The 20,369-nt window shown below is 34.2% G+C and overlaps 1 protein-coding gene across 7 annotated transcripts in view; it reads left to right on the top strand.

Moving 5' to 3' along the window:
* Positions 1 to 20,369, top strand: part of NBEA (neurobeachin) — a 460,815-nt gene that overhangs the window by 268,736 nt on the left and 171,710 nt on the right. For all 7 annotated transcript variants that reach the window (XM_088067905.1, XM_088067892.1, XM_088067894.1 and 4 more), the window contains one exon: positions 8,237 to 8,361. In XM_088067905.1, coding sequence (XP_087924031.1) covers positions 8,237 to 8,361 — 125 coding nt within the window. The remainder of the gene's footprint in view (positions 1 to 8,236; positions 8,362 to 20,369) is intronic.

Here is a 20,369-nt window from a genome sequence, read left to right as displayed (position 1 = left end):
TCCCTAGATACATGTTTAATATCATACATAAAAAACTTGAAATACAGAGTGACTTATTTTTCTTGTAAAAAGTCACTGCTTCATTAGAACATTTGCAAAATCTCAGGACTTCTGCGCTGTACTGATGTAGGCTGTATGGGGGTGACATTAAAAACAACCTCCAGCTTTGTTTACTGGAGTTTCTTAATTCAGTGGTATTATTGTTATTCAGAATTCAATGGGAAAAGAGCTCCTTGTGTTTTAGGGTTTTTCTCAATTTCTCTCCAGGAAAAATACAAAAAACAACCAAAATAATCTGGCTGTATTCATTACACTCAGAACTAAGCATGCTATTATCTACATAAATAGCAAAGTTAGTGCCCATGCAGAAGGCAAAGGAGTAGGGTGTCTCTGTGAGATTTGAATATATTCTTCTCTCAATCTTCCCTTTTCAGTGCTACAGGTGAACCAAGCAAATAATACTTAAAGACCCCAGGTAGGGAAGGGTTTTGGGGGGGAGTTGAGATTAGGGTTTTTTTAAATTAATTTCTGTGGGAAAAAAATGAGTCAGACAATAAGAGGCAAAATATAACTACAAGAAAGAATTCTCTTACTTTCCAGTGGTCATAACACCAGTTTATCTGTTTTGTGCAACCATTTTTCATCTTCCCTGGGCAGAATTGAGTCACTATTCTTCCTACTCAAATACACTTTAATATTCTTGGCTGAAAAGGTGAACAGAAGTAGGTAATTGTATTATCAGATGAATCCATTCTACAGAATTGTTACTGGAAGAATATTTAATGTTTGAAGCTCAGAGGATAAACTACAATTGAAAAAAAATCCCAAAGTTAATTCTGTAAATATCTTAGATATCGTAAGAAATAAGAAATATCTTAAATATCATAAGAACTGTATCTATTAAGGTTAACATTGTTTGGAAAACAGCATCATTATAGCAAAATAATGGTTGTCCTAAAAGTTTTTCTTTTGATTTAATTTATTAAATCAGCATTTTACTTTGTTAAATTAAGAAAAAAATTATTTTTAGGATGTTTATGTGATTTCTTATGGATTACAGCTGTAAAATCACACAATACTTTCCAGACAAAAATAATATTTTTTTTTACAAAAAATTGTATTACTTCATGAAGTCTCCTGTTTTTGTAGTCAGAGGGTATCCACTTTAATTTTTCTTTTAGTCTGATATTGTGTTGCACAGATGATGTGCTTAACAAACTAAATAATTTTGCTAACAGTAGGTAATGTGCTTGTAAAAACTGTAGAAAAATTAAATGGAAATTTCATTTTTAAACCCATTTAAATTAGAAAACATTATTTTGATCAAATCTTCTGGAAAAAAGTTATGACAGGCTAAATTCCAATGAAAATACACAATTTTTTTTCTTTCTTATTTTTCTAAATTAATAAAAGTCTTCAAATGTTTTTATTTTCATATTGTATTTTCTAAAAGCAGGAGTGTATGTTAACGGCACGCAGCCTATTCCAGATGTGTTATAGCAAACATACTAGTCAAAACATGAAACAATTTTTTTTTTTTTCTTGAAATTCAATGATCCTTTGCTAGATCATGTTTTGTGTCAATTAAATTTTGAGACATTTCTACATTTTGAATAAGAAAATGATCATGCACACTTTTCATGGAATATATTTTACTTAATTTTAGCCAACTATAATTATGCTCCTAGTCTAAGCCATTCCATCTGTCTCTTTTTTGCAGCCAGTTAAGAAAGACAGAGATGATCCCCAATTCATTCAGTCTTGGAGTTTGTTATACTGAGGCAGCATGGCAGTACTTGTGAAATCTTACTAAGTACCCATTGTAATGAGATAGCATGACATTAAAAAATATACATTAAAAATAAAAATGCCCTAAACCACTCTAAGTTCTTTCAAGGTATTTTCCAAATGGGAATTTTACTCAAATTTTCATTTATCTAAAACTATAAAATGGCTTTTTGGGCTTTGGGTGTTTTGTTTCCGCTTTCTTTGGAGTGGCAGCAAACCACATTCTGAAACAGAATTAAGGTTCCAAACCAGAAATCTGAGTTAAACCAGAGTATTGTTCTAACCACTTTTCTTTTCTTTTTTCAAATACAATCTTTTGTATCTTAATTCTAACCCTAAATTTTGTTTCATTTTAGCATTTCTAAGTTTACAATTTATTATCTCTAGAATCTGGTGCAATTGCATTCAGTTGTTACTCATATTTTGTTAATAAAAAGCCCTTTGTGATTCTGGTGAGTCAAACACTGACAATTTATGTATCTGCTTTGTAAGTTGCTTCAGTTCTTCATTCCATGCCATTGGATTCACTAAAAGGAGCCAAGTATATAACTTTAGGAAATTGTTTTGTTTCATTTCATTTAGCTGTACTACATGTAGTGTCCTACTATTGCCCATCAGTACTTGGATAGATTTGCCAAACTTCTCTCTCATTATTTTAAATTTATATTTTATGTTAAATCAATAATTAAAAAAATTCTACTTATCTTCAGTTTTATTTTGTAGACATTTGAGGTTTTTCCACTTCCATTGCTATTTTTAAGAGTTATGTGGCTTTTTTCTCTCAATTTTTTCCCTATATTTAGCTTTATGCATGGTTAGCTTTATTTCCCTACACCTGCTGCTTCTTGGTAGAAGTTTACTACTATTTAATAATACAGCAGCCATTCCAGAGTGAACAACTCATTCTGAAGAGCTAAGCTTTACAAAAAATCTAGACAATCTGTAAACTGTCCTTGTTTGTTTGTGTATTCATTATCATTTTTTTCCTTCAGACTCTATGCAATACACCAAAATCCATAATCCTGAGATTTTACTGCCTTAGAAGTTTATGGTTTAAGTAGTGCCATTGCTAAAATGAGCATCTCCATTGTCACAGCCTCCCTTTCACATCTATTGACATTACTCTCCTTTCTAACATCTCATCTATCTGAAGATTAATTCAAATTGAGAGATTTCTGTTTTCAGCTTTTGATGTGTCTTCAGATTTTTCACCAAAATTAAGATACAGAAGTTTCAGGAGCCGGAAATTTTCATTAAGTGTGTGTATTAAATACTCCTTTTTCCAGTGCCTTAAGAAAGTAAAAGCTGCATAAATCAAACCCTCCTTTCTGAAAAGGGTGTTGCCCTTTTAAACAGTTCTTAGAAAGTTCTTCTCCATAAATTGGGTGGATCTTTAATCATTAGTCATCTTCTGATAGTTTTTCCTCTCTTTCATTTGTAGCAAATTCTCCGTTGTCTCAGTTTTGTCCTTCATTATTAATGCAAGACCATTAGTAACATGATCATAGTAGAGAAACTGTTAGCAGTTCTCTTTCAGCTTTTCAAAGGTGACTCCTCTGCTCCTATTCTGATGATCAGTAGTACTGTTTGCTGTTACTTTGAGTTTCTCTGTGCTCTATTTCATCCTTATTTCAAAGTCCAAGTGGAAAGCCTTCCCCCTTTTTACCATCTTTTCCTATTTTCATGACATTAGGTGTTTCTCAGATTCACTACATCTTTATTCCCTGTGTTAATATTTCCATGTTTTAATATTATTTCCAGTTACTGTATCTATTTGCAACACCACTTCTGAACCTTCTTTGCTCCTTTTTTGTTACAGAAGACTTCTGCTGCATGGATCTTCTAGCAAATAGGTTTATATTCTGGCTTTAAACATTACAAAATATTGCAAAAGTACTTACGTATTTTTTGTATTTCAAATTTCCCTTTACTTACTTTTTTTAATGTCATTCACTTTCTGTTCTATTTATTACATAAGGGGAATACTTTATGCTTTCCAAATATACCTTTTTTCTCCTCATTTCTCAAAACAGTCCTAATTCCACACCGTGAAAAGAATAATTTTTCTTTTTTAAAATATGTCACATAAAAGCAACCAGGACTAATTCTTGAAATTATAGATCATCAATTTCCTGCCTTTTCTAGTATTTTTTGTATTTCTAGTATTACAAAGACTGGATTCTCTGAGATCCTTCCAGTTGTGACCCACCTCTTTTTCAAAACAACTTTTCCCCCTTCCCCCATGTCTGCAGGCCTGTGCATTAATATATTCAAACTTAATCTCTTCCATCTGGCAGCCCATCCTTTGGGCTGCAGTCTGAGGATCTTTTGTGGATGTGTGTGCTGCTACTCTCCACTGTTTGTTTTTGCCACTAGTTGCTGTAGGTGAGCAAACTGCACCTTGTTCACGAACAGGGACTGGGTTTCACAGCCATGCAGCTGTTGTCACAGATGCTGAATGCACACAGGATGGACGGAGACTTACAGTTTAGGACAGCTTGTATTCATAAGTCCAAGAAGAAACCCTTCCCATGCTCTTCATTGCAGCTATGGCCATAGGAGTTAACAGAAAATCTTTTCAAAAGTTGTCTTTTAAATGTTCAAGCCATGGAGATGTGAAAAGGCAGGGAGAGCTTTGCTCTGCAGGCTGACTTGATATTCCTCTTAATTGTTTTGCTGAGGAATAGCATAGCACTCGACAGTTTCTCCTCTGAGAGGATAATTGAGCTACCTGAAACACTTTAGTCTGTCTCAATAATCTCTGTCCCCATATACGTGGAAGGTGTGTGTGGTATGGCAGAATATTATGCAGAATTCTGGGCAGATCTGAGTTTTAGAGCACCCTGCATTTGAGAGACTTCAAAGTAGTTTGCTCCAAATTTATCAAAGTCCATCTTGGCCACCCAAGACAGCATAACACCAGTTTGCCTTTCCCTCCCATGCTGGCCAAGAAAAATGTATTTGAAGTACAGCATACACCTCAAGCTGCCAAGTGGGTACCAGTGATGACAGTGAAACAAAATTTGTAATCCTGCAGTATGTAGTACAATAGGGCTTGTTCCATTAAAACATGTATTTTCTTTGTCTGTATTAACTATATGAAATACTGCACATCTGAAATTTCGGATTAAGTTACAACACCATACCATTCCAAATAAATTTTTTCATTGTTAGTAGCCTTGTAGTATTACTATTTTCATGCCACTTCTCATTATGATAAGAAAGGTTTTATTATATTGGATTATACTGTAGTTTGAAAGGAAATCATCTTTGACAGTTAAACTCATCATGCGGAGTTCTTTGAGTCGTGTGTTTTAGGGTACATTTTAAATAGCTGTTCAGTTAAAGGGATATAGATATATTTCTGGTTTTTTAAAAGTCTTTAGAAGTAGCTCATAAATGATGCTATAAACTTTTAGTTCTTAAAAAAATTCATTACATTGTGCTTAATATGCACTTCCTCATTCAAACAAGCCTGATTCAAAATGTCAGTTGACTGGTATAAGAAATGGAGGAATGAGAAATTACATGTAATCTAGTTGGCTGTGGAAATAAGGATTATTAATAGTATGAATTATAAGGAAAAGTAAAGCTTATTGAAATATTGTACTTGTCACAGAAATAAATTACTAAAATTACTTGATTTAGTCAAGTCACTTTGGGGAAAAATGCATTGTAGCAGCAAGAGTTATGGGCGATTTGTAGACATGCTCTCTTCTAGGACTGACTTGTGCCTAGTACAGAATTAGAAAATATACTTCTGTTTAATTTACAACCATCATTTAGAACTACCTAACAGCTACCTAAAGTCCTCAAAAATCTTAAAGCCTGAGTAATAGCCACATGATTAGAATATAAGTATTTCTAAAGTACTGTAATCTATGGGCTAGACAATTTAACACTGATTCAGTCCATAACGCTGGACTTCTAAAGCAGGTTAAATTCTTAATTTTAGGCTAGAACTGCTGCCACAGTCTGCTCTTTACTAGTATTTTTAATCTAACCTAGAGATGTAATAATAGAACATCTAAGGAAAATCACACCATTTTTTCTGCCTGTTACTCAAGTGATGCAACTCATTCAGAACTTCCTGTAAGTAGAGATCCATCATCTTTTGAAGTGTCTGGTTTCTTTCTAACAACAGAGTAGGAAAAGTATCTTGTCTTTTTGTTAATGATGTTGCTCAAAGAGTCAAAAATAAATCTTTGATCACTAGTTAAAGTCCAGAAACCTTTTCTTTAGGGTTGAGATACAAACTTCCAGTACGTGGAAGCAAGTGTGGGATAGACTTCTGTAGAAAGCTGTAAGAAACTTCAATTGTATTTTTAAAAGTCATATAATTTGTGATTCGAAATTATTCTTCTTTTTTCTCAAAAATTTTAATTCTGCATCATTATTAAGTATTTCAAGCTTCAGTCCCTGGTGAGTTTGTAATGTTTTTTGGATCTGCAAAATAGACTTAATCCTATGACAATTTCATCACTTTCTTACTTAACACGTCATTAAAATAGTGGCTTTAAAATCTGGTTTACTTTAAATTGAGAATATACAGTAATCTTCAGACTGATTAATCAAAGTAATGAATTGCCAGATTAAACACAGAACAAATTAAAAATGTAGTTTTTTGGTCTTCGAATATTTTTTAATTTCATTACGTTTTTCATTCTTACATAGATCATTCTTATCAACATAAGAGTTTTTTTTAATTGCTGCCAGTACACATCATTTCAGAGATCTCCTTTTTTTTAAGAGTTTCATTAATATTTTTACTTCTGTCTTATCATGACTTACTCTGAAATGGAATTAAAGTGGGTACATTTCTTGCCTTTCAAAAAACCACTGAAGTTGCCTCTGCACTGCTTGTAAATTAGTAAAAATGCCTGTTCTGCAAGGCAGAAATAAATGTTGGACCTTCACAGAGAACTCAAGAAACATACAGTGAAAATTCCATTCAGATTGCAAAAAACAACACCATTGACTAAAAATTACTGTGTGCTGCTTCTAAAATGTGTTAGTGGCTAGAAGGTAGGATGCTAGATCCACTCTCTGTGGTGCCCTGCCCTCCAGAACTGATCCAGGTCTCATGACAGCAGTTAGTAAAGTTGGACAATAAGTAATGAAAGCACTGAAAAATGTTTTTGTCTGTGTAAAGAAATGTAAAGAAATTTTCACTGTGAAGAATGAAAACATCTGTCCTACATTAGAATATTTCTACTTTTCCTCTGGAAATGTCTACCAGAACATAGCTTGTCAAAATGAAGGAAATATAGAAAACAGTGGCTGAAATAACAACTAGAAAAATCCAGCAAAGACATAGACCATACTCATGAGTTGTAAACTCTCTTGTCTTTTTTTTTTTGTCTTTTGATCACACACATCCAGGGCATTACAGATAGATTGAAAATGACTGGTTTAAAGCAGTGGCTCCCTAGTTAGGGTCTACAAGGTCTTGTCCTGCAGAATGATTTTAAGTGTATAGTGTGTTCAATTATGAGTTTGATGATAAGGATGAATCCACAAACATTTTGCATTCTTCCTAGTGATCCAAAAAGCTTTTAAAATGTGGGCTTAGAATGCAGCTGTGCCCAAATAACTTAAAAAAAAACATATGGGAGGTTTGTGTTGAAAAGGTCAAGTTGTCTGGAAGTAGAGCTGGTCAGTTCTTTAGAACAAAAGTTGAATACTAGATGGTTATATATGTGTACATTTTGGCTTTAATATAGATTAACAATGGCTTATATAATTCTACCGGAGTTTAATATTCTTTTGAATGTAAAAAGGCAATGTAACACTAAGAAGGCCATGGTTGTTAATGGCTTGTATTAGCTGGGAGCTATAAAATCATCCTAGTACTCTGTTAGTGCTGGAATAATAATTTACCAAGACAATTACCACATGGTGGAACTTTTTTGCTGCTCTAATTCAGTGTTATTAATAATGAATAAAATTGCAATTTTCTCAGGTTGCTAGGGGCAGTGGGGAATTATTTCAATGAATATTTCAGCACATTAGTTTAATCATAGTTCCACAAAATTCAAGTGGGCAATATTTTATACTTTTAAGTTCAGTCTGCTAAGGGACCATAGTCATTAAATTGCAAACTATTTGCACTGAGGTCCATTCTATGATTTACAAGCCTTGTTAAAAACACTGTAAAAGAAAGCAAGCTGTGCCATTAATACTTGTAATTCGATGCTGCATTTGTTAATGGGTTCAGCGTGATTAATGTTTTTAGCAGCGGGCAGAACATTTTGAGGCAGGCAGTGCTGGGGTTTATAATACATAAATGCATGTAAAGAAATGCTAGAATATTGTAAGTTTTAGTAAAACATGTTTTTACAAGATTGTATTCCACAAATGGGAAAGCAGCAGTGAAATTATACTATAATGTATGTAAATACAGTTCAAGCTGTGGTAGGTGCTGATGTGTGTGTTCTTTATTTTCCAGCCAACTGCATGACTTCTGGCGCTTGGATTACTGGGAAGATGATTTGCGCCGACGGAGGAGATTTGTTCGCAATGCTTTTGGGTCTACTCATGCTGATGCTCTCCTAAAAGCTGCTGTGGAATATGGTCAGTATTAACTCAGCTTAAAAATACAGCTCATGATGCTTTCTTGATGTCCATGAATGCCTGAGAATCATGTTCCTTCTTTCTCAAGGACAGTGCTGAGAATTCCTAGGACAACATATTCTTAGAAAATGAATTCTTTCAATTCTTACACTTTAATGAACCAGAAGACTTGAGCTTGTGAGCTGTTAAATTCCTTGATCCCCAAGGGATTCACATTGTACTTCTCTAGCATTCCCAGACGCTAATTTTGAGACACTGGTAAAGCAACTAAACTTGTCTCTCTGGAGTGACTGAATTAAATAGCTCATCCAACAAATGTGTCATAATAGTTCCATGGGAGACATTTTGTGAATGAGGAATTAAAACATATCAGAACTTTTATTCTAGCTTGCAAAGTTCAGCCAAAAGTATTTTTTTTTTTTTTGTAAATCATGAACTGCATTAAAACTTGTTAACAATAGTAATTTTTAAGGTTTACTTGTGATTTCAGTAGTGAACTGAATAGAGAGAAGCTTCAGTTTTAGAAACTGAAGAATTAGATAATATTTGGTTTTCATGGAGATGTAGCTGGAGTATAAAAGAGGAATGAGGTCATGCTTACAGATTCCTCTACAACATGTTAAAGTGTTAAAGTTTCATATGTTTGTGGCTTCTGTACAGCAGACTGAATCTGAATACTCAAAAATCTAAAGCAAATTCATTTCTCTGGTCTAAGCTGGGATACCTCTCTAGCATAGCAATGACAGAAGTTTTTTAAAGAATATTATTATAGTTTTCTGGTTTTGTTTTGGTTTTTTGGGTATTTTGTTCTTGGTTTGTTTTTGGTTTTTTTTTGTTTTTGTGCTGAAAAGAAAATACTATGATTCTTTAGCATTTAGGAGTAAAAAATTTAAGTAATCATTCACAAAGCAAGTTGAACCTTTCATCTGATGTTTAGCCAAAGGCTAAGGGTGCCAAAAGTTCTGAATATGACAGATATAAAGCTAACTCTGTATGACCTACACTTTTCACCAACTTTGTGGTTGTTGAGGCAAATAGCTGGGATCCAAACAAGGTTAGACGTATGAATTAATCTCTGTGTGTGCAGTTATACTACCAAGTGTAACTTAATCTTTACTTAAAGGTGAAGGCTATCATGTGCAGGACTTCAAGTCATAAACTTTCCTTAAGCTGGGTTAAAGAGGACATTTCCCCCATTTGTATATGGTATTTCATATTTGACAAAGGGTTATTTTCTCCATGATCTTCCAAAACATCACGATAGAGATTTTATGAGAGTCGGGTACAAAACTGTGCTAATTGTTGTGTTGCTTTTGAAAGGCAAATAATCACTAAAACCGTGGACTTTGTATGTATATAACACCTGTTAGTGCATTCACCATACAGGAAAATTAGAACTCAGATTTGTACACAGATGGTGCTCATCAAACTTAGTGGTTACATAAAAATTAACTGTAGACTGAATTTTTCAGAATTTAGCTTTTCATATACGTATTAAAATCAACATGAAATTTTAAACTAGTATGCATTTAAGTATTCATGATTTCTATCTAGATGTATTTACTTTTCAGAGGATTAAGCCTTTGGATTTTAATACTGAAACTTCTAGCTGACCTCTCTCTGTAAGAAAACATCCTTAACACTGATGTTATTTTTATGCCTCTTGGTGTTCCTAATGAGTTGAATAATTTATGAGGTTGTCATGTGAAAAGGATTTGGTGCAGTTTGATGTACTTCTAGCCTCTGGTGTTGGAATGTGATTAATAAAGAACTAGAGGCAGATTTTATTTTTTTTTTTCCATAGGCCTTAACTTTCATTGTAGTTGTTTTTTTTTATTTGCTTTGTTTTGATAATTTTGTTTGGAACAGTTTGATGATAAAATGCCCCTAGCGTCCAAAACTGAACATGACATTACACTACAGAAAGAATTTAAAGCATTGAAAACAAAATCAGTTTTTTTATACATCAAATGCATAGTTTTCCAATACCAGATTTTATTTCCTGACCTCAGATACTTCATTTGTGGGAAATAAAGTATTCATCAAAGCAAAATTTGTTGGGCTTTTGTTTCAATTTTTCATCTTGACTGATAACTCTAGTACAAGTAAAGCTGCTTTGAGCATCAGTAAAATAGTGGAAACATCTTACAAGTTTTAGTTATCTACACTGACTGTCCGTTATCATTTAGGATTCTGTGCATAAATACTGCAATGGAGGAATGTTTAGTCAAAGCCTAAGTCAGCAAGCTCCTCAGTGTCTGCGATCAAAGGCATCAACTTAAATAGGTCTGATCAGGCATTGCAGAAGAGGGCAGCCAGTTCCAGCCTTGGAAAATTCGCAGAGCAAAGATGACAAAATTAATCAGTCATTTCTTTGGCAGTAAATAATAAGATATGCTGAGGATTGCAGATGAGAGAATTATCAGATTCCTTGGAGATGTGCCTGCTTAACACCTGATTTATGTGAACTTGGGCAGCCATCAAGGTATGACCTTGATAGATAAAAAAGTGCTTTACAGGTCTAGTATTAAATCATATTTAATGTTGGATGTATGGATACTGTAATTATATTATATTTGCAGTCATTAAGGAAGCAGTCTTGGAAATGTAAACTATGTCTATGATCTATATGTTTGTTTTAGAGCAGTAAAACAAATGTTAAATTCTACCTTGAAGGCCTAAAAAGAAAAGTGTTAATTTTAGGTGATAGTGACTTCTTCCTGTAGGAAATATTCAATGTTGTTCTACTGGGAAATAATATTTTCTCAAAAAAATTCTGCCACAATGAAGTTTCTATTTAACTACAGTCTGTTAATTAACTCTTCTATGCATGTTTGGATTTCCATTTTTTCATAAAATATCATATGCAAACATATATGTATGAGTGTGTGCATATGTATACATATGAATATATGTTCAAAATACCTGACAAGTAAAAAGCATTGCAATAAGAAATTGTAACATATTTCTATGCCTATATAAAACTGTGTGAAAAATTATAGCATATTACTATAATTATATACTTAGCTGTCCCTTGAGACTGTTCACATCTCAGTCATAGCAGCATTTACAGGAGATTGACCAGAGAATTTTTCCTTTTGGATTAGTCTCCTCCATTACTGAGATTTTAATATTAGGCATTTGATTTGTTTGTCATCTGTTAAAATTACTTTCATACCCAGATTTAAAATGCAAGCATAATTAGTTCAGCGTTGTGTCTGCTGTGCCCTTGTGTTTTAGTGAAATTCTTATCTGAATCAAAATTTAGATTAATTTCTCTCTTTTGTGTAGCTGAAAGGATGCTACTTCCTGCAGTATCAAAGTGCAAGCTATAATGGAATTTTAATTACCTGGAACTTTTAGTAGAGTTTTAATTTTATAATGTCAATAACTTAAACAATTCTTATTCTAAGTTTATATGGAATTTCAATGTAAATAAAGAAATTGTAACTGAAAAGAAAGAAAAAAGAAAAATTATTATATACCCTACTTTTCTTCCCCAAATTTTACTACGATTTTACTACGATGTGAAATATGCAGATATGACCCAATTCACAGGGATTCTGTACATGTGGTGAAGGAACTGTCTCTTCTAGTTAATCACCTTAACAGTTTACAGTCATTGGAGATTAGCATAGAGGAGACACTACTGTACCACCCTGCCAATGAGACAGAATACTGGTCCACAAAGGTCAGCATAAGAGTAGAACAGTTCCCTTATTAAGATTTGGGTCTTCAGCCTTTAAAGGTAGTGGTCCACAAATAATTTGTACATAGAGGGAGTACAAGAAAGGCTACATTTTCTAGTATACACTGAAGTAAATGAGCATGAACTCAGAGCCTAAGCATACATGTATAAGCTGGTCAAATATATCTAGGGTATGTTCTCAAGATTATTTAGCCTGTTAAGCTGATTAGCATGATAGATACTAAATGCTTAGAATGAAAAACAAAACAAAACAGAAAAAAGGCCTTCTCATTGTAATACGTTCAGGTTTTGAAACAAAACCACAGATCTGTGTAATACAGCTTTTGAACTTGCATATTTGTTTGGATATCTAATTAACAACCTTATTTCAAGGGCAGTTGTAGCTGAAGCAGAGTGTAGCTCCTTCTGAGATTTGTCACTAGTGCTCTAAGTTTCACCCAATACTATGTTTGCTCATCACTAGAAATACATTCTTATCACAAAAACACAATTAAAAAGCATCAGGTTTTGGAAATCTGGAATTTTGAAATCTGAAATCTATTTACATGACAGCAGATGAATTTTGATGGACCTTCAAAGAATGGCAGGAAGGATTATTAGCAAGCAAAAGGTACCTTAGAAGAAAGGCTGTGTACGTTCCTGCTATGAAAATGAGGGACTGAAGTCCATGGGAACTCAAACAAGGGATTGTCTGCAGAATGGGGCATCTGGGTGTCCCAGAGATGGGAAAATTCAATTCTTTCAGGGTCCTCAAGGTTAGAGAAATACCCCAAGAGGAAATTTCAGAAACTCTTAGCTCTAGAGTAACCCCACAGTGCTGAGCAGTCCAAAGCAGTTTGTTTCCACAGCTCCTGAGTTCCATCTCATGGGCTGCTGGGCTCCCAGCCTTCTGCAGGCAGCATTAGAACGAGGTAGAGGGAGGAGTGTCTGGAGAAACTGGCAAGAAGCTATGCTCCAAATGTTGTTCCAGAAAGCTAAGACAGTGTTTTAGAAACTTACCTGACATTCTCAAGTAATAAGACATATGAAGAAACCAGAATGTCCCATGAACTCAAGATGCTCAATTTCATCATCTCTGTTTAGAAGCTTTGTTGTAAAATGAAGTGCCTTCTAGGAAGTCTGAATGCGCACCTAAAAGCTAGCCTTCATTTCCATCCTTCATTTCAAGTTCTACACTTCAATATATTAGATTGTTGATACTAATGGCATTGCTCAAAATGTAAAGGTGTCTTTTGTTGGTGAAAATACTACCATTTTTGCAGCAAATTCAAGACTGTCTGTCAAAGTTACTGCATAAATCATATATATCTAAAAGAGTTAATTTACTTTTTCTCAGCTTCATAAGGTTCTCAGATTTCATTATACTTTATCTTTTAATTTTTTTTGTGCATATTGAAAGTCTTGTGTATTTCCAGAGCAGTTTCAACAACACGAGTTTCAGAACCAACCATAATAAAACCTGTGTTTTTTCAGTAACTGGTTCAAAACTGAAAGCACGTTGAAGTCAACTGATAGTGAATTACTACTTATCAGAGTTTTGCTAGCTGGCCAAATGAATGCATAAAACCCAATTAGTTTCTTAGGTGTATCAATAATGAGAGAATTACATATGTACCATGTAAGAGATTAAAGATCAAATTATGCTTTCAGTTTTGTCTATGAAATATTGCTTTCTTATAGTGTATCTGTATGAATAGCTTTGTAGTCAGGGTTGAGTTTTATAGATCCTTTTGTTGAGTTTTTTAACATTTTCTTTTACTTATAAACTGGTCTAGACATCTGTTGGCTGCCAGTAACAGAATAAAAGGCAACTGGAACAAACTATTTTTTTACTGTCATGGTGCTCAAACAATGGACAGGTTGTCCTGAGAAGTTGTGGTCCCCAGCCTCGGAAATATTGAAAACCAAAAAGTATTTATACACGACTATGTGGCTCCCTTGAGTCTTCCCTCCTCAAGAAAAACAAATATCTACAGAATATTTGGATCAATTCAGTAGTAAAAGTAAATATAAAAGAGTATCTTTGTCTCTCTTGTATTGAGGAGACCAGAACTAGATGCAGAAATTCAGGTGTGACATCACCAAGGCTAAGCAGAGAAGAAGGATTACCTTCCCCCACCTACTGGCAATATTTTGCCTATTGCAGCCTAGGATAACACTTCCCACTGCTGCCAGGGCACATTGCCAGCTCTTGTTCAACCTGGTGTCCCTCAGTACCCCCAGCTCCATTTTTGCACAGCTGCTTTCCAGCTGTGTGACTCCCAGCAGGTACCGGAGCCTGGGCTTGTTCCCCCCTGATGCAGGAGTTAGCACTTCTTGTTGAACTTGATGAGGTTCCTGCCATCCCGCTTCACCAGCCTCCTGAGGCCCCTCTAGCATACCAGTCACTCCTCACAGTTTCTTGTCATGTGCAGACTTGCTGAGGGAACTCTCTGCCTCATCATTAATGAAGATGTGAACAGGTATAAAATGTTTCTAATATCGCTTTGCTCATGGTCAGTATAATATTAATTATGACTGAAATTGAGTTTGTTGTGACTGTATAAGCCAACACAGTATTTTTAATTGTCTTCTTTTTTCCCCCCTCAGCTAATACACTATCCTAAAAATTGGTCACACACGCCCTAGAATTTCATAAAATACGTTGTTCTGGGGAAATACAGGGTGACCCTTATCTAAGATAACTTCCCAAACTGATATTCATTTAAGTAATGCCTCAAATAAGAATATATAAGAGCAACTGAAAGAAACCTTGTTTCCTCACCCCATTCATGTACACAATTTTAGTCTGTAAGGAAAGACAAGATGACCATTAATTGTCAGTTGACAAAAATTGAGCAGTTTTAAGAAACAGAATCGATTTTGTGGGCAGTAAAACACACATACTTGAAGTTCAGTGGTAAGCATTTTAAGAATATGCATACAGTCATTAAATTAATCCATAACAATTCTTCCATGTGCCAAGTCCTCTACTCTTTAGCCTAAACAAGATCATGCTGCCATGTGAACCAAGCATGTAAAATTTCTGCTTCAGTAGAAGCACCTAAAATAATACTTCTCCTGTTACAAAACTTCCTTTCAGTACATGAACTAACTTCCACATTGATTGTAAAATCTCCGGTGTACTCTGAATGAGTTTATAGCTAAACTGTGTGCCTGAAGGAGTCACAAAAATCTTGTTTTTAAGCACAGCAATTTAAGATTTTCATCTATAGCCTTATAATTGTAGCCCAACAGTGCCATCCACTGCTTCACCAAATAAACTTCCAAATATATCATCCTCACAGGATTTTAGGGAAAATATTACATGGTAGTTTTGTTCTCTTAATATTTTATATAGTCATTACAAGATACATTTTTGTCTAAAGAAAGTCTAGGAAAAAGCTCACATTGGATACTAATTGAAGGATCTGCAAAGCAAAATCTTAATAATGAGAATAATTAAATCTAAAATACTAGATTTAACTTGGTCTTATTTATAACATTTCCCATCTCACTCCCCCCAGTCATAAATATGTTCTCATTAAACATATGCCATAAATATATGGCATAAATACCATTATGGTGATCCTTTTTCTTAAAACCCACTGTAATGTAATGAAAGGCACCTTCAGTATGTAAATGGTAATGGAATTTGCTTAGGTAGAGTACTGAACACTGCTGTGTTGAATTGTACTGAGCACTCAGTTCCTGAGCTTCTGCTCTCTGACTAGGTCATGGAAATGAGTTGCAATTGCATCCTATCAGTACTTTGCAGTCTCTAAATATCTTCTGCCTGTCGTATGTTATTTCTAGCACAGGAATTATTATGGCAGCTTTATAATAAGTTTTAAGTACAGATTCATTAAACAGTCATTTTTTTATAATTATTTGCTCAACTTCTGAATGTTAGAAGCTGTCTCTTGACCTTAATTCAAGTTTTTCAAAGACCTAAATAGGGAATGAAAGCTTTTCCCTCTAAACCTCTGTGCTGGGTTTCAAATGCCTTTCCTCTGAGATTTTTAGGTTATCTGGCATGACCTGGGTTTTAGCTGCTGTTTGAGGTCTGAGCTAATAGATTTTACTGCAGAACTTGCTGGCTTTTTACCAGCAGTTAACATAACTAGGTAATTATGTTATATTTCTTCATCTGAAAGTATATGACCCCAGAATGTTCTTGAAGTCATGAAATTGGTCTGCAAAACCATTCCTAAGTTCTAAAAATCGCAACCATTGTCATTCTTAGAATTCTAGCTCCAGTTTTCTCCCTTCCACAGTTAAATTTTAATGTACAAAGAATACACAATATCTCTCTGTTCTGCCAAATGAAAGTAAATTATTTACCAAACCTAGTAAATTGCTATGATGAGAAATGTTTTCAAACTTGTGTGAACATTGTATTTGTTCTATTTATTCATTTCTATATCTATTTGACAAAGAAAGTTCTTGACCCATGAATATTCAGTGAATCTCACAGAAACATTTCAGAAGAACATTCTGTCAGTGAAAGTCTAATAATAGTCCTTCAGAGGCCTTCAAAGCTGGGTGAATGTAGGTTTGGGGATGCAGGTTTTAACATGTGCTTTTCTAATTTCCTATTTTCTATGCTTTAAAACTCTGAATTGAGGAGTAATAGCACTTCAAAAATCTCCTTTGACAATAATTAAAAGCACAAAATACTCCTTTTCTAAATTTCCTCCACTCTTAATGTGTTCACTGCAGGATTCCATTCTCCACTTTGTAAGTGGGAATGTAAATCATTTGTGTTTTCTGCATTGTTTCAGCAGTGCTACAACTTTTGCATAAGGATAATTGGATCTCTAGATCTGTAAAGACTGTAGATCTAAAAAGACTTTATTGTCCCAACCTTTCTGATGGTCAGTGAGAGATGTGACATGCTTGTAGGCAATGGGCTCAGGTTTTTGTGAGCCTCTGGGCTACTTGCAAGGGTTGAATCAACAGAAGAGTGTAGGAATCTGTTCAGTATAGGTGATTCCTTGTCTTTCCCAAAGAAAAGGAAACTGGTATGTTTATATTCTGAAAATAAAGGAATTTATTTTCAGAGACAGTATATATTTTAAGCTGCCTAACTATTTTATCATCTTTTTACATTGCACTACTTAACATTTATCACATAAAATCTATTTCTATTATATTACATGAAAATTCTTGTAGACATTTTATGTATAGAGTAAGATTTGTACACAAGAAATGAGGATTTAGGTATATATGTAATGTCTATTCCATATCCTTAGACAGAAGTAGTAGAGTGTATTCTTCAATACCACTTACTTTGTGTGTTTGATTATTTTATATAATACGCACAAAAAGTGTGTATGCTTGTATACAATACACACAAAAAGAAATACACACAAAAAGTACCAGTGTAATGAAATAAACTGGATTTTTTTGTGAGTTTCCATGTGGTACACGTTACAGGCAGGGATGAGGATGTACTTTGTGAAAGAAAACCAAATACATTTTATGGAAAAGTTCTTAAATACAGTACTAACCAGCATGATAAGGAAAATCCCTTGTTAAGAACTCTGTCAGCCAGCATATTATGCATATTTCCAGTTGTTTAAATTTCTTTTTCATATCATGTGCATTACATAATGAAATCACATTTTTCTTATCCTTATGCCTGTAGATGTGCCCATAGAGTACCTCTCCTGGTGTGTTTGCATAACACCCTGAACACCATCTACAACAGATATACTTTCACAGCTGAAAGAACTATGCATAATACTCAAAAAGTCTTTTATTGGTATTCGGCTTTTGCCGAATAGCACAAATCATTCAATCCTGTGCCCTTAAAAAGCTGATCACATTGTCTAAATAGCATCTCAGCTCTCATCTAAGTGGAATATAATGTTGCTAGTGCTTGCAAATTTATCATAAGCATAGAAATTTTATAAGTATCCCAGCAAGGTTTGTGCTCTCTTGTAATATTTGTGAAGCAGAATGAAAGATATCCCAGTCCCCACATGGCAGCTTAATAGAAAGTGAAATAAAGTACTGCTCTCCTTTTTTCTTTACTGCTGACTGCTGCTAAGATTTCTGTGGGTTAGCTCTTCTTTATACTTACTCAGGCCTTCTACCTGGGACAGTGATTACTGTTCACCCATTTCAGTTATCTCATTGAGCTGTTTTAATGATAGACCCTCAGAATCTGCTGTATCTCTCATATCTTGTGTGCCACTTCTCTTTCACTCTTCATCCCCTGGTCTGCATGAAACAAAGAGGTTCTATAACTTCAGCTATTTTTGTTTTTAAAAAAATTAAAAAAGAAGTAATAGTTAAAAAAATAATCTTAATAAAAAACGACAACAAACAAACACAAAAAGTATGGAGTAAAATTCTGTTGAGTAAAATTCTGTTCCAAATCAAGAAAATATCAAAGCTTTGATTTTAATTTGATAAATAATTGCTATCTGGATAGATAACTTGGATAGATAACTGCAATTGCTATATAATTACTAGCTTGAAGGAGCTTATGTATTTACAGCGGCCTGGCCCAAACAGAAGGTCTGTCTGCTGCTGCTAGAGTGTAGTCCCTTAGCAGCTCTAAGATTTAAACACAAATATCCCAGTGTTAGAGCCACAATGAAGCCTCACAAATGTGCATATCCTGTGGGTGCTGCCCTTTGTCTGGTGTTGCTGTAGGCATTGATCTATGCTGAAATAGAAGCAATTCTTCCCACCAGTTGCATTAGCTGCTGAGTGAAAGTATGTAAACCAGTTCTGAAGAAGAGGGAGTCTACATAAGGAAAAAATTGCATTTGGACAGATAAAAACCATAGTGCAGCACACTGAAGCAGTGGGAATCTAGAAAGTAAATCTAGATGTTCTAATGACATTTTTATATTGACAGATTTATTATTTGTATATAACATTGACAGTCCTTTAAAGAAACATTATGTTATGTGACATTATGTCATGTTTAGGGAATTTTTGTCTGTGTAAAGACTGCATAAGATTGTTTTATGTATGCCTCAGAAGAGAAGAGTTTCACTTGAAAAGATTACCATTCCAGAAAGATAAAGTAATTTCAGATATGTTGGCAAATGGGTCTCTCAAAGCACTGATCATGAGCTGTTGAAGCTTTCTTCTGTAAATAAGTAGTCTTGATAGAAATTGAAATGGTTGCATAACTGCTGGAATTATGATAGCTACTCTAAAAAATTTTAAACTTACTTCCTTACACATTTATTACCTACGTTAGAGAATAAATTTTTTTTAGCTGTCCTATTACATCTCTGTACAGTGGCTGTTTCCAAAGAACCAATCTTTTTTGGATCTGAGAGCAAAAGCTTAAGTGATGAGGGGCGAAATTGCCTTCTAGCAAAGACATAATCACTCCTAGCCACAGAAAGGGGGAATTAAAATCTTGCAGATGTGTAGTATGCATTTTTTAAAAAAAAAAAAATTAGCTTTTGACCAGTTTGGAGACTCTAACTTTTAAATATTAGGTAAGAGTTAGAAATGTTGGGATAGAATACCCTGGTTTGGGTTGTAAAATCACATTTCATAGAATAATAGAGTGATTGGAGTAGAAAGGGATCTTAAAGATAATGTAGTTCCAAACCCCTGTCATAGAAGGGTTACCACTTTCTTTTCATGGAATTACATGAAATGCCATGCCATTTCTTCCGTGTCTCTGCATTATCAAGTGTTTGTATTTCCAAAGAGCATTTCATTTCTTTCCAAGGCTTTATCACTGTTAGCCTTTTCAATCAGATTTTTCTTTTTTTTTTCCTTTTTTTTTTTTTTTGTGAACAGGAAACAAAATTAAGGGCAGCATATGTGGATGCATTTCCTTAGTATGGATTGGGCCAGTTTCGAAGTCTGACAACATTGATCTTGGCTTTTGGGTCTGCAAGCAGATAGTCAGAACATGTTTTTTCCTAGGGAATGTGCACTTAGGAACTAATCTAAAACTTTCCAGACATAATCCAGGCCTCATGATTAAGATGAGACATAGGCACATTTTTCACTTTTATGTCATCTTAAAAAGATTTTATCAGATGCTATGTCAAAAGCATAGAATGCCTCATTTAGGGAATGTATTTCATTGTTTCATTATCGTGTCATACATATTGAAATTCAATCACCTTTTGTTTCTTGCCTTATTAATTAAATATTTCTATTGGAATAGTTTGGTTACCCTCTTCAGTGGCCTGTCTTAAGGAACGTTTGCTTACATGTGAATGCCTTGAATTAAGAATAAATGAAATTCCTTTTTGCTGTCAAAACCAAATTGTGAAAACACATTGCATGGCTTTGAAAATCAGTACACTCTATTAGCAGACCTGTCAAT

Source organism: Pseudopodoces humilis, chromosome 2 (genome assembly GCF_049639895.1).
Source record: "Pseudopodoces humilis isolate 2021_Gansu_Grassland_sample_001 chromosome 2, ASM4963989v1, whole genome shotgun sequence".
In the NCBI taxonomy this organism is placed as follows: Eukaryota; Metazoa; Chordata; class Aves; order Passeriformes; family Paridae; genus Pseudopodoces; species Pseudopodoces humilis.
Note: the sequence above shows the minus strand (reverse complement) of the source record. Positions and strands in the feature narration are given on the sequence as shown.